This window comes from Dipodomys spectabilis, unplaced genomic scaffold, assembly GCF_019054845.1.
Source record: "Dipodomys spectabilis isolate Male_0828 unplaced genomic scaffold, ASM1905484v1 ptg000138l, whole genome shotgun sequence".
NCBI classification, from domain to species: domain Eukaryota; kingdom Metazoa; phylum Chordata; class Mammalia; order Rodentia; family Heteromyidae; genus Dipodomys; species Dipodomys spectabilis.
This window is the reverse complement of record NW_024870815.1, coordinates 14,239,034-14,254,914: the sequence shown is the minus strand read 5'-3', so window position 1 is coordinate 14,254,914 and position 15,881 is coordinate 14,239,034. Positions and strand designations below refer to the sequence as shown.

General features: G+C 40.8%; 1 protein-coding gene across 1 annotated transcript in view; it reads right to left on the bottom strand.

Moving 5' to 3' along the window:
* Positions 1-15,037, bottom strand: part of Itga2 (integrin subunit alpha 2) — a 95,717-nt gene extending 80,680 nt beyond the window's left edge. Inside the window, exon 1 of the mRNA XM_042690536.1 lies at positions 14,959-15,037. Coding sequence (XP_042546470.1) covers positions 14,959-15,037 — 79 coding nt within the window. The remainder of the gene's footprint in view (positions 1-14,958) is intronic.
* Between the last annotated feature and the right edge of the window lie 844 nt (positions 15,038-15,881).

Here is a 15,881-nt window from a genome sequence, read left to right as displayed (position 1 = left end):
CTGGTCTGATTGACAGAAGAGCAGAAATCCTAACTAGAAGACTGTCACTTCTCATTCTCAAGTGATATAATCAACAAGTAGGAAACAGTGGATACCAGAACATGTGCCAGGAGATTTTCACACAGTGATTGAAATGTGTTTTTAAATGATGTATACATTGTGTACAGTGCTGCAGGTTGGTTTCCTGGGCCTTAGTCATTTCAAGTTGGTTTCCTGGGCCTTAGTCATTTCAAAAGTCACTTATCACTAATGTGAGGGGTGAGGCCAAGCTAGAGGTTTTCTCAGGGTTTCCTTTAGGCCCAAATTCTAAGGCTATAACTGTTAAAAATGTTCAAGATTACTCAAATATTCAACCTGCACATTAAAATGGTCACTTGAAAAGAATGCTTCTTCATAAACCATTTACATTCATCAAAGTCCAAAGAGTAAATGAAAATCTGGTGATATTAACATTGGTGAACTCCCACTTTACAGATGCTACACTGCCCCATTGGAAACTATCCAGAAGGGAAAAAAAATTTTTAAAAAATCTTGTGCAGTAACTTTTATAGCCATGTTATTTGTAAAAGACACAATAAACAACTCAAACTTGTAGGAATTATCACTAACTAGCATATATTAACGTAAAGATACAAATATGAAACTTTCATGGAAAAGTACATGTAAAGTATATTTGCACAGAAAAGGTGAGTATAGGTAAGATAAATCATATTCACTTTTAAATACCACGAAGAAATCAATATAAATATTTTCCTGTAAAGATGAACGTTTAAGTGTCACTTTAAAAAATACAGTCAAATTATTCTGCCTTATAAGAAAATTTTCTATAAACTGAACTCACATTTTATGTATCAATAGCTACATTTACACAGCAGAAGGGAATGGTTAATATAAACAGATATACAGATTTACAAAATTAGAACTAAGTTAAATTTGCTATAAAATTAAAATTTCAAATGTTAACCAATATGGAGCATACTTTTAATTCATTTTTCAATAACAATCTTTTCCATCAATTAAAATGTCTTATCAATAAATGTATGCAGGAAAGTTGGAAAATTAGAATCAACATTGTCTTTTAAAGTAATCTGCACTTTTTCTCTTTGGGGAATAAAGGACTTGGTTATTTAGATCCCATATTGACGATTATTGAAAAATTTGGAAGAAATGTGAAAAGTATATTTTTACAGAGAAGAGATTACACTGTTGGTTCACTTTGTGCCTCTGTGAGAGGTGGAGAAAAGGATATTATTCAATCCTAAAAAGGGAATGAAAAATAAAATTCAGATATCTACACAAAGTGAGCTGTTAATTTACTCCATGATTAAGGCTGTGCTCAAACTTCAGATAGCATGTGAACCAGAAGTAAACCAGATCTTGGACTTATTGCTTGAGTGACTTATAAAGTTGTATAAACAGTGTGAGACAGAGAGGGACATGCTATTATTTCAAGATATTGCTTCTATAGCAGCAGATGAGAACATTCTCTTTAGAAACATATCATCTCAAGCTTCTGACTGTTTTCACAAACAATTTCTTTTAATCTAATGATCAGGGGAAGGGCTGGTATGGGGAAACAAAGGAGGAGGCAACAATGCTTGATAAGAAATGAGCTCACTATCTTGCCCATGTAATTGTAACTCTCTGTATGGTATTTCCACAATAATAAAAAAAGAAGAAGAAGAAGAAAGAAAATAACTCAGGTGAAAACCAGCACAGACAAACAATGGAAATGAAAAGAGGTCAGACAATAAAATTAATGAGCCCAGGCTACAACACAGCTTAAACTTACACAAGTTGTGAGAGAACTTTAACAAAAGAAATTTAGAAAGGAACCAAAATGAAATTGTAAAACTGAAAAATAAATAATCCAAAGTAAGAATGCAATGAGCTATAGAATAAGCACTGTTAAATCATGTTGGCGGATACAAAGAGAACCATGGAAAGGAAAATAATAGGCACAAAAATATTGTGAAAAGTTCTCCTCTCTTTAATCATGACAAGTGTTGCTTCAAATATTGAACTGCAAATATGCAGCCATTGCTCCCTGGGAAATAAGGTTCCTGGGAGTCTCTGGTCCGCATCTATGCATGAACCAATGCATATCTACCCTTGTTTTAGGTACATCTTTTTAAAGACTTACTACCCACCCTGAACCTTGGTCTGAAAATAGTCAATGGAAAAAAAAATTCCAGAAATCAACAATTCAGAATTTCCTACTTGCTGTTTGGAATTGGATGAAGTGCACTCCATCTTACCTAGATCATGAGTCATCCATCCTTTCGCCCAGCATTTCCATGCCTTATGTATTACCGGCCTGTAAGTCACTTCAGAGTCATTTAGTCAGCAGACTCTCCATCATGTTATTACAAGGACTGTGTTAGTAACGCACAACAGTCCGATGCCTTGTCACGAAGCCTATGTTATATACCTCCCTTCACCTTAACATCTGGGCACTGTACCCTTCCTTATTAACATAAGAAGGGTGAGAAAATTCGTTATCTATATGGAAAAGAAAAGATCATTGACTTCTACCTCTTACAATTCTCAAAATTTAGTTCCATGATCTAACTAAAAATTAGAAAACAAATACATCTTTGTAATATACATGAGAATATATTCACGACCTTGAATATGTAAAGCAAAAATTTTTAAAAACCTAACACAAAGCCTGAAAATTTTAACTAAATTCGCATCAACAACTTGATTGATCTACATCATTAAAAGAGAAAACCCTTCAAGGGAGAGGTTATATTTGCAACACGTGTGACTGGTTCATATTTAGAACATAGAACTTCTACACAGGACCATAAAACAGACAACCAACCCATGGTGAATTTTATGATCATTTTGTTCCAAAGGTTATTTCACAGAAAAGCAAGTCTAAGTTTCTAATGAGCCTGAAAATGTGATGAAGTACATCATCACTCAAAGAAATGTTATACGGAGACAGGATGACACATACACCAAATTACAACACACAAGGTAGGAAAAACAAATGAATTCAAGCCTTTAGAAAGCCATCAGAATTTTACTAACGGTGAATATTTAAATCCTTATGATCAAACAGTTTTGTTCTCAGATACATACCAGTAGAAATGTGTATATGAGTTTATCAAAGGTAATCATAAACATATATTTAGTAAGACTATTCACATTTGCCTATAATGCGAACTACTCACCAGTGAGAATGAAGGGATAAATAAATTACAGTAGATTCATACAATGGAATACCATATGGTGTGGAAAACAAAAATGCTACATCTATAGGCAACAGATTAATCTCATAAACACAACGTTAGCAATTCAGTCATAGAAAATTATGTACTGTGTTAGTGTGTATTTGTACATGTATTAAGACTTAACACAAACACTTAAGTCTAGGAAATGTATCCTTCACTAGTTGAGGGACAAGAGCAAAACAAACAAAGAAATGATTGCTATGAAAGAGAGAAAAAAAAATCACGGAATCTGTACAATCTTATTTACTTACATATTTTTCACCTGAATTGCGGTTACAATTTTTTTTTAAAATAGCATGTTAAGCTCTGATTGGAACACCTTTACGTGGCTTTTTCACAAAACAGTTTGTGGAAGATGCAAAACTCTGAGGGCTCTTTATCATGCCATTTCTCAAAGTTGTGTTTACAAAAGCCACCTGGATGCCTGCAGAAATGTCTTCCTGGGGAGGAAAAGGGTGGTTTTCTATCTGCTTGCTATGAAACTCTAGGTTCACAAAGCTCTGTATTTCTTTCCTGCAATGTAACCTACTTCATCCCTCTGAACCTTCTCTGTTCTTCTGTGACTTGAGGGTGAGAGAAATCAATGTAAACAATGGCTTTCATGTTGTTTGTTGTGCCAAGAGTAATAAAGTCTCAGGGACTTTATTTATCTCTGATCCAGGAGATTCATGTCTTCTGGCAACTTCCATAAAATAGTAGTCAGAAAATTAATTTTGAATAGCCCTGACACTGAAAAGCTATAAGCTTATTCTTAATGTATTTCTCTTTGCACATGTTACACATTACAATAAAAAGTTTTAGCCTGAGTTCTATTTCTTTCTTTCTTTTACTGATCCTTCATTTTCTTTTTCTCTTTCTTTTCTTTCTTCCTTCCTTTCTTTCTTTCTTTCTTTCTTTCTTTCTTTCTTTCTTTCTTTCTTTCTTTCTTTCTTTCTTTCTTTCTCCTCCCTCCCTCCCTCCCTCCCTCCCTCCCTCCCTCCCTCCCTTCCTCCCTCCCTCTCTCTCTTTCTCTCTTTCTCTCTTTCTCTCTTTCTCTCTTTCTCTCTTTCTTTCTTTCTTTCTTTCTCTTTTTGTTGATCCTGGGTCTTGAATTCTGGGCCTGGGCACTGTCCCTGAGTTCTTCAGTTCAAGGAGAGCACTCCTACCACTTGAGCCACAGTGCCACTTCCAGTTTTCTGGTAGTTAATTGGAGATAAGAGTTTCACAAGCTTTCCTGTCTGGGCTGGCTTTGAACCGCAGTCTTCAGATCTCAGCTTCCTGAGTAGCTAGGATTATAGGCGTGAGCCACCAGTGCCCAGCTTGCTCCCTCATTTTCTAAATGCATATATATATATACTAGGTTTGGGTATTGTATTGACATATAGGACGGTCCTGATCTTAAAGAATATATGCAGTGGCACAGAGAAATCTGGCTGAAGATAATTAATTTAAAAGTAATGTCACAAGAACAGAAAAGATGAACGAAAGGGTTGAGGGTGAAGAGGATTTATGCACTGCCCCAATGCTTTCAGTAATCTTCTTACATGTCAGAGGAGTGGTTATATAGTTCAAGACAAAGCAAACAAAGCAAAAACAAACTAATCAACTGAAGGACTATTTTCACAAATTCATATAAACTTACCATTGCCTAAACGAATGAGAAAGAATGTGAAATTTCTGAACTTGGCATTCCTCCAGAAAGAGTGTTTTTATCCTACAGTATGGTAGATACAAGCATGGCTCATGCCTGCATGTCATTCATTCAACACAATGCGTAACAAGAATAGTTGGCATGGGGAAAGATATGGGCATGTCTCCTCCACAGTCCATAGGTTCTAACAGGTTATTATTGAACAGAAAGTGACCACTGTGCTATCAAAGACCTATGTGATAGCTGGGTGCCAGTGGCTTATGCCTGTAATCCTAGCTACTCAGGAGGCTGAGATCAGAAGATCACTGTTCAAAGCCAGCCCAGGCAAGGGAAGTCCATGAGACTCTTATCTCCAATTAACCACCAGAAAACCAGAAGTGGCACTGTGGCTCAAGTGGTCGAGTACTGGCCTTGGGCTGATCAGCTCAGGGACAGAGCTCAGGCCCAGAGTTCAAACTCCACGACCTACCAAAAAAAAAGGTCTATGTGAGAAGTCCAACTCAAGCTGAATAAGAGGTGGGTATGCTTCCCGGTATTCCTGGGCCTCACTGAAACTGAGGCTTCTGTGATATGTGCAGGAACTTCAGTTAAGAGGAAACAGCAAAGGCATATGATAGTGCAGGAACTTCAGTTAAGAGGAAGCAGCAAAGGCATATGATAGTAAGGCTGTAGGGTGCTTGTTTTTCTTTTTAATCTTGTTTTATTTTTTGGACACTAACGTTTGAACTTGGGGCTTCATGCTTGCTAGACAGATGCTTATGAACATGGAACCACATCCCCAGCTCTGTATTTGCTCTGGTTATTTTTGAAATATGGTCTTAACTTTTTGCTGGCCTGGACCAGAATCCTGTTTATGATTCCCTCCATGAGATGACAGTCATAAGTCACTATATGTAGGTTATTCTGTTGAGGTAGGATCTTGTTAATTAACTAATTAATTTTTTTTTGGCCTGGGCAGTCTTCTTTGACTCCCAAGTAGTTTAGCAATTACAGCATGAACCACTACAACCACTCAGCTAAGCCTAGCTCCCATGTGAATCATAATGTACTTGAAGGATAACAGAATAACAATACTAAGGTTTGCTTAGTTAGGGATATTTTATGTTTTAATAACTAGGAAATTTCTTCTAGGACATTTGCATTTACTAACTATTTTCAATTTTGCATTATAGTTTTGTTAGGGCTATCTATATATTACATTTTTATACTGAAAATAGAAGTAAAGGCCATATGTATATTCAATGTGTATTCATTGAAACTAAGAAAATTGAGGGGAGAGGTACACTTGGGGTGGAGGACAGAGAATGATGAAATGGGTGCTATCAATCAAGACGCACTGCACTTATAATATGACCTGTTGTATGATAACCCCTTTGTACAACTACTTAAAGATAACTTTAAAAGAGGAGAGAAAGCAGTAAAGGTCATATAAAAATATTTCTAATTGCCAGGCTAAGCTTTGATTTGATTTTTCTCTCTCAAGGAGCAATGTTAAAACCATACTTAGAAAACTCAAATATTGTGAAATATATAATTTGTGCAGCAGCAATAACAATATGATTTACAAGTGGTTGTCAAAATACAAGAAAGTTCATAATCTAACCTTGAGTAGGCATCCAAGAAACTATTTGGTTAAAGGAACTGAACATAACTGGTCAATGGTTTGGAATAGAGCTATCTACTGATCTGACCCAGTGCCAGCTTGTGTTCAGTCTGCATTTTACATGTATCCATGGAAATGGGATCAAGCCTGCACAAAGACAAACAAAAGCCACCTCTAATGAAGTGGGGAAGTGACAACTGCCAGCATTCAAGGCTTCCATCCGTGCAATAGCTCTGCTCAAGCCTTTCAACACACAATGAAACCATCTCCAACACTGACAACCCAGTGTTGAGAACTTTTATTTCTATGCTTTGTTTAATCATTAACCTCATTTTCTTATAGGAAGCCTTTCAGGCTTCTGTAATAAAAATGGTCTCTAGTCTCTTCAAAGTAAGGAGAGAAAGAATTGCAATTACTCTTTCTGAATATAGAATGATCATGCAGTGATCTTTGCTGACAATACTGCAGTTTTTATTAAGTATTTGTACAACAGAACAGGCAAATCTCTCAATGGAATTAGGATACACTTCAAAGCTACTTACAGTGCTAATATTCTATGATATAAAAACATTGACAAAATAGGCGGTTTAAGTTTATCTGCTTAAAAGAATAACTTACAAGTAAAGGAATCAGCATGCACAGACTAGATAAAATAATTGAATATATACAATTGGAAGCAATCCTGACTGTCACAAAATAAAGAATAGACATCCATGTATTTTCTAATTTATATGATTAGATGAAACTGTTTCCAAATGCTTGGGACAGACCCTGACTTACACAGAAGAAAAGGCTTTATTTCTTTACTACTAAAACCTGCCAAAGCCAACACTAATTCTCTGTGAGAAAAGCTACTGATTACTCCATGTTATCCAGTGATCTACTATAAAGAGAATCTAAGAGAGCTCTCTTCTCCTAGAGAGAAATATTAAAATGTTAACTGGAGAAACAATATATATCTCTAAAAGAACTGACTAGTTTACTTTCTTTTTTTTTCTGGGAGGAAATCTGACGAAAGCACATTCATTGGCAATCACAATTGGAATGCTATTTTGAATTACACACCCTAAACCCAACATGTTGACAGCAATGACTTAGTATGGTGAGAATGTTCTGCAGGATCCTCTTCTCTGTACACTGGAGTATGGAAGGGGTCTTTTCCTGGGGCTCTTGCTCTCCTCCACAGCTTTACTCCCTCCTAATTTTGCTTTCCTCCCTTTCTATTTACTTGTGTCACCTTCCTCTCATTAATTCATATGACTTCTCCATCGCATACGCTAGAGCCTACTTTGCTAGCCGCCACATCCTTAGGTATGGATTCTAGACAGGCACTCCTATGTCCCCTAAGTGTTGTTGCTGGTCATTAATAGTCCTCCTTTCCTTTCTCTTTGGTATTATTCTTCCCAGATGTTGAAGCCCCACCCCCTTTGCTTAGTTTCCCTTCTGTTAGGGACTTCTGCCACTTGCAGATCCCTCAAGGCAATTTTAAAAAATGAACAAGTGTCCCATTCAGTCTATCATAAGCAATAACAAAATTCAAAAATCTCATTTCATAATTGTGTGCAAGTTATTACCTGTTCATTTGTGTTCTTGGTTACACGGAAGCTTCTCCCAGCGTGCCCATCTCCTTTCTACCACCAGACACTCCATCACCACCTTCACTTCCTTACCTCATCTCATTTCTAGGCTGCTCCATTCAGGTTTCTACTTTGGCATACCTTGGAGACTGCCTGTGCTCAGACAGTCAGACTAGTTTGACTTCCGTGAAGAAGTTGATGCTGATGACCCACTCTTCCTTTCTCAAGCCCTTCATTCAGTCTTCTTTCTAGTTCTCTGGCTGTTCCCTCTCCATCCCTTCATACTATCTCTTTCCACCAGACCCTCTAAAGCAACTGCAAAGTTGTGGCCAGCAGCTTTCTCTAGTCCTTCTTTGCCTAATTCATATCATCAACACCAGGTCTTCATTTAATCTTTAGATGTGGAAGATTCTGGCCAGGCTTGGACACATGGATGTCTCAAAATCAGCCTGTCCAAGTAAGTGTTCCTTCTACTTGGCCTCCTATAGGACTCCATGTGTCAATAAATGGTACTATAACTTAAACAGAAACTCTAAAACTACAACGGGTTCTTTACTAGATGATCCTGGTGACTTCCATCTGGGTTCGATCCATTTACCTTTTTTTCGCTGTCTCCTAGTTTTTTGAGCATGTTATTTTTTTCTAAGCCTTTAAAAACAATCCACTGACCTCAGGATATGACTCAGGTTGTTTAATCATGGTTTATAGGACCCAGACCAGTGACTACATTCCATGTTTCATTCTCTTTGAATAACTTGAACACCTTATTCTTCTGCTGTCATTATATCAGTTTCCCATTCAAGAACCTACATAGCCAGGTATCAGTGGCTCATGCCTGTAACCCAGCTACTCAGAAGGTTGAAATCTGAGGATCATAGTTTGAAAGTCTATGTAACTGACTCCTCCTCCTCCTTTTCCTCCTCCTCCTCTTCCTCCTCCTCCTCCTTCTTCATCGTCATTGTCAGTTGTGGGGCTTGAACTCAGGGCCTGGGCACTGTCCTTTACCCAAGGCCAGGGCTCCACCATTTCCAATTTTCTGGTATGTAATTGGAAATAAGAGTCTCATGGCTTTTCCTGCCCTGGCTAGCTTTGAACCACGATCCTCAGATCTCAGCTTCCTGGGTAGCTAGGATTATAGGTATAAACTACCAGCACCTGTCTCCATGAGACTCTTATCTCCAATTAAATATCAACAAGCTGGAAATGTACCTCAGTGGTAGAGTATTAGGGTTAAGCTAAGGGCCACTAACCAGGCCTTGATTTCAAGCCCTAGAATCAGCATGAAAACAATAACAACAAACAAACAAACAGAAATACCCTTACATCTCTTAAAACAGCAACCAGGAGTTGTGGGTCCTACTGCTATTATGTTCCTCTCTATTTCATCTAACTATAGTGTGACTTATAGTCATTCAAAGTGATGAAGAGCTGGACTCCATGTTATCCAAGGTCCTCCAGGGCATATTTAATGTTCTAATGATTGTTTTCTGTCCTTGAAGACCTCTCTGGAGGTTTGACACTAACATGTTTCAGTGCTGTTTCTCCATTCCCTGAGCTCCACAGTACAGGATGTCTATTAGGCTGTAGAAACTTATGTTACAGCTTTTAGTTATGTTAAATACATAACTTTTAAATTTTGTAAAAATGTTAAAGATGCTGTTGAAAATTTTTAAAGAATTTAGAGGCTCAAAGACAATGCAGGGCATAATATTCATTCTATCTCTCTGTGACACTACCCAGAGTATATTCATTTTATCCTTAGGCTAGCTAATACCATGACTGTAAGATGGCTGTAGCTGCTCTGAACTGTAGCTGTTCTGAAGTCTGACAATATGTTTCTTACCTAGTGTCTCATAGGAGTGAAATTTCTTTTCCCAGAAATCCCCAGCAGATTGTTCCCACTCCCCACTGGCCAACACTGAATTCGGAGTGGATGTCTACATCGAACGCTGGTATGACATATGACCCTATCAGATTGCTTAGGTCAATCACTCACTGCCTTCCTTGAATCTCCTAGTTGAGAGAAGGTACTAACTTGAAAAATGAGCTTCTTCCTGCTAGAAAAGAGAATGTTCTTTCTCTACATTTAAGTGCTTCCTAATAGGCAACCTTTCTAGATCACATTTCAGGTTTTTGATTTGACATTATACTACAATGCCTTGAATGAAGTAGGTGCAAGATATGATCAAACAGAGTATGTTTTATAGAGCTCACTGGTCAGATAAATGATATCTCTTCATATAATCAGAAGGAGCCCAGGAATCACTGTCTTCTATAAAATCTACTGTCTCAGGGCTTGTGATATGAATGGCTTGTGGCCATTCATCTGTCTATTCTTCCTGGCAAATCAATACTCACCATAACTGAGAAGAGAATCTCTACACCTGATTTGCTGCTTAGAGGGACAAGTCTTTAGGCTTCTTCTTCCTTTGTGCCATGCTACAGTTTTCTGAAGTATCTTAAGCTGAGCAGGGTTGGTAAAAAGCTTATGGCTTTAGTGGCAACTTTTACATGATACCAGGATAGTTTTGGCTTCAAATATTTTCCCCATAATTTTGCCCATAATTTCTCTGAAATTCCTCATTTTTAAACATATAAGCAGAGGGCTGGTAAGGTGGTCAGTGGTAGAGTGCTTGCATTGCACACATGAAACCCAGGGTTCTATTCTTTAGCACCACATAAACAGAAAAGGCCAGAAGTGGTGCTGTGGCTCAAGTGATAGAGCCTAGCTTGAGCTGAAGAGCTGAGGGACAATGCCCAGGCCCAGATTTCAGACCCCAACACCAACCAAAAAAATAAATAAATAAATAGATAGATATAAAAAACAAAAACATATAAAAAGAACAAGCATCTTTCTTTCACTGAATGCCTAAAATTCCATTATTAGAAGCTCATGTCTTTACATCAACTTCGCCCTTTTTAATATGCCCAGGACTGCTCGTACATGAAGAAAGAAAGCTGTCGGCATTTATGTTAGAGAGAATGCATTTCAACTGACATAATCTTGGTGATGAAATCTATCTAACTTGGTGGTCATCTCACTAGGCAAGACGGATAACTCTGGAATTTTAATGTGTTAGGAAATGGAAGGAAGCAATGATAATATTTAAGCACTCACTTCCAAACTTGATGACACACTAGAAACATATACAAGATTGTTTGAAAATGTGAAATCTTGAAGCCCAATTTATGACTTTCAGTCAAGTAGAGGCTCACTGGCCAGAGCAAAGCTTAACTTCAGTGGACCAGGGAGAGCTGGTGAGCAATGAGGGAGGAAGTTGCTGTAATAGAGGGTGGCCTAAGGCTATGGGCAGACTGAAGATGAGGGAAGGTAGTTTAGATTGAGCCTCAGAAATGAAAGATTCCATCATGGTTTTTTTTTTTCCTTTTAAAAATAAAAAATAGCCTTCCCTATACAATTTTTGTGTTTGTGGATGGACTCTTCTAGGGGTGGAGGATGGTTAGCCGCAAAGAGAAGAGAAAAAAAAGAGAGGAAAAGAAATCAATGCAGTGAAGGGGTAAGGTCTAACCAGAAAAAGTATTCCTATAACCCCAAACATGATATAATCAGGTGTACTCAGAACACGTAATGGCATATAGAAGGTAGAGAGCATATAGAAGGTAGAGAGCATATACATGTTCATGTACGAAAGTGTGTGTGTGTGAGAGAGAGAGAGAGAGAAAGAGAGAGAGAGAGAGAGAGCTCATGTGGGAGAGGATAGAGAACAGAGTAAAGATTAGATAAGTGGGCTGTGGCCAGATAGCAAAAAGACAGGCCAAGAAAATTGGACTTTACCCTATGTCAGAAATAGAGACCCCAAGCATTTGAAACAAGGGAGTGCAGTGATTAAACACAGGTAAATATTTTAGAGATAGCATTCGTAGAAATGAGAACAATGAACTGGACGGATAAGAAAGAAGCAGCAAAAGAAAACAAAACAAAACAAAGCAGAAAAACAGCTTAAGTGCCGCAATAGTCCAGACCCAGCAGGAGGAGGGCTGGCCTGATGCGGCAGAAGGGAGAAGGGACTGAACATGGAGGTGAGACTGGCAGGCTGGAACGCATGGATCAATCCTTGGCTTCCCTATTTGCAGGGCAGTGTAGACAATAGAGGAGCAAGTTCTGGAGAGCAGGTGTTGAATTCAATTTAGAAAATGTAATTACAGGACATCCAGATGGAGAACGCTAATGGTTGATGAAAATGCTAAGCTAGAACTCAAAAGAAGAATGAGGCTGGAGGTCCAGACTTGGGCCAGAGCTGATCCAGAGAGAACCCATAAAGTGAACAGGGGAAAATCCAGGGAGGAGCTCTGCAAACACCAACAAGATATGGGCCAAGATGTATCTTTGAAGGAGACAGAGGGCAGGAAAATAAAAGAGAGAGAACAGAAGCCAGAGCTGGTGGATGTTTCAGGAAGAAACGAAACAGTGAAAAGAAGACTTTTCATTATAAGAAAAAGCAGAATGCTTACTGTCCAGTGGGAAGTTACCTCGGGGAGAGACTTTAATCAGGGGGTTGCAAGGGCAGTTAGAAGGCATGCAATTGTGAATCCAGGTGGAAAGAGTCCTTGGCCTGTAACATCCTAGAGAATATGTGACCTCATTCATTTTAAAGTTGCACTTGCTTTTCCCCCTTAAGACATTTATGTTGCTTCCTGATTATCTAGCTCTCTTATCTATGTTCAACCTGCCTGTAAGCAACGGAAAGTGGTAAAATGGGACTACACTGTGAGTATGGTATTCTCTTACAGGCTCATGAGAAGTTTTATGGAAGGCATTTTTATGGTGGGCTAAAATGAGATTTGAAGGGAATATGCTTGTGCATAAACTAGAAAGAAGACAAGATGTCTAAACACTCCACACCTTTTACATCCTAACTTCTCTATGTGTTTGCATGTCAGAATGAAACATGAACAAAACTTACAATTATGTCTATGCATGTTTAATGAGGATGCATGCTTAAAAATTTGGTAGGGTAATGCCATAAAAATTTTAAACAATTCTGATTAGAATCTCAATTACTCCTAGTAATCCTAGATATCTAAGGTTCAAAGATGTAATGTTGCTTCCCTAAGAACCTCAATTGACATCCCAAATGGCAAAATTGTGGTATATGATTTATTATAATTTATAGATTGAAATAAAGAGAAAACATGTCCCTTGGATATACAATTAACTGGAGCAGGAGAAAGGAATAAATACATTTTAAATTGTCACTGCCTGCTTGTGTTGAGCTGTCCTAAGTAGCTAAGTAAAGATTGGAATCTTTGTACCTGACAGCAATGCATTCCAGTGGGGTGTTTCTCCCTGCTCTGCCCAGAACAAGCCCCAACACTTCAAAGATTAGAAAATGATGCTGTATTTCTGTAGCTTGTTTTAATATCAGCAATTAAAAGGAGATGAAAAGCTTGGAATTGTTTTTCTTTTAACTCTTAGGAAGGCTGTTGAAGATGTTTGGCAACCAGTCTTCATTGTCTACTTCAACTGGGCCTGAAACCCCAAATTAGAGTTGCTGGCCTTTCAAACCAACACTTATGTCCCCAGGACACTGGATCTGAAACAAGTGAGCAAACCTAGAAGTACTGGGACTCTGCTAGAAGATGGAGACCTTCGGTACTCTTGGGACAGGGTACTCTTTCTCTCTGTGTATCTGTCCCAAGAGTACATGCCATAGGTTTACTTGGATTACATTTCTTCTACCATAAAGACTAGGACTGGTACAAAGGAAGACACTTTAGAAAGTATTGTACTATTCAATATCATAAAACGATTTTAAAAGCAAAGACCTTTTATGCCACACACACAAACACACACACACACACACACACACACACACACACACACACAGAGCAATCCCAACTCCTAATAACAGTTATGTCTTTGTCTTTCTTCCAGGAGACTGAAGTCCTTAAACTTGGGCACACACTGAGCGTCCACCAGGCTGGCCCAGGATAGCCCGGCACCCCAGCGCTCACTCCCGCACTCCCTGCAAAAGGAAGCCAGGCCTGAAGCCCGCCATTCCCACTGTGCGGCCCACCCTGGAGCTGAGCTAGCCACTTCTGCTATTTGGGCGTCTAAGATGACGACAGTGGAAAGAACTGACCGGTGGTGAGCACATTCTTTGAACAGAAGGCTTAAACAATAAGAGGAAGGCAGAAGGGAAGGAAGAATTTGCCCCTGCCAAGTGAGTCTTGAGAAGACCCTTGTCCTCCCAATTTTCTATGGGAAGAAACACCAGCGCTGGGTGGGGGGTGGCGGGGGAGGCATGATTCACAACATTGGGGTGAAAACCAGGCAATCGAATGCAGGGCAGCTTCCCGGCGCTGCGCTGGGATGCTGGGGCACAGGCCGGGCTCCTCCGCCTCCCCGGGTCCCCCGGCGGGCCAGGCACCTGTCTGAGCTACAGGAAGTTAGACTGCAGGACTCGCGGATCTCCGACCACCCACGAATTCCAAGGACGTGCGTGTGTGTGTGTGTGTGTGTGTGTGTGTGTGCGCGCGTGTGTGTGTGCGTGCGCGCGCGTGTGTGTGCGTGTGTGTGTGTGTGTGTGTGCAGCCCAAACGCCCCCAGAGGTGATTTTGGAAGTGTTTTCTTTTTAATATTATTGATGGATGCTTGACAGAGTGCAACATGCATTCTGAGTGAGCAGGGGGGAGTGAAAATTGCGAGTGTGTGCGTGTGTGTGTGTGTGTGTGTGTGTGTGTGCGGTACGTGTGCAACTGTCTCTCCAAGCAGCGCCAGTGGCTGGGAGCCCAAGTCCACGTGGATTCAGGGCAGAGAACCCGCCTCAAGTTCCCCATCTCGGCACCCCGCTCCACACACACACCCCTCACCCTTGTCCCGGGGTCCCCGGGACCCTCGCACACCCCTCCGGGTCCCTGACGCACGGCCAGCTCCACACTCACCTGGACCGAGCGCCAAGATCAGCCGTAGCAGCATCTCCGGCAGCCGCCGCCGCGCGCGCCCCGCGGGGCCGGGTCCCATGCTGCCCCCAGCACCGCACACAAGGCCCTGGCTTAACTCGGGGTTCCAGAACCCAGCCGCCCCGCACGAGCTCTCCTGACGGCTTCTTTTCCTGTCCCGGAGAGAGCAAGAAAAAGTTGCTGGGCAGCTTTTGCAGCTGCAGGGCCCGCCCCTCCCTCCCCCAGCCCTCCCCCTCTCCCGCCTCCACCACACCCCGCCGAGCCCCGGCCTGCTGGCCCTCAGGCTACACCTTCACCCCACCGCACCCCTGAGCCGCGCCTCCATCCCCGCTCACTCCTGCAGCCCCAGGGCCTGCGAGCTGGGGAGGTGGGGCCGTCACCCCGGCCGCCTGCACGGCCCTAGCCCCGCACGTGTGGTGCGCCAGCGCCAGCTCTGGTCACTGCTCACCCCTTGACAGCCTGACCTCTCCAGGTCCCCTAGAACCCCAGTTCTCTGCAGCCCCTGTGGCTCCCCTGTTACAGGAAGCTCTAAACCACAGTGGCTGCACTGCATGGCTCCTCCTTCTCCCTGCCTTTAACCAGGTGAAGGGACAAAAATAGGCTCTGAAGAGCAGGTTAGAAAGTCAATCATCAGGGAACACATACTCTCAAGTTATGATTATCTGCAGGGTACTGTTTAAATGCCACAAAGATGTGTGTGTGTGTGTGTGTGTGTGTGTGTGTGAGAGAGAGAGAGAGAGACAGACAGACAGAGACAGAGACAGAGAGACAGAGAGAGACAGAGAGAGACAGAGACAGAGACACAGAGAGAGATAGAGACAGAGACAGACAGAGACAGAGACAGGCAGAGACACGGACACAGAAACAGACAGACACAGAGACAGAGAGACAGAAGACTGACACAG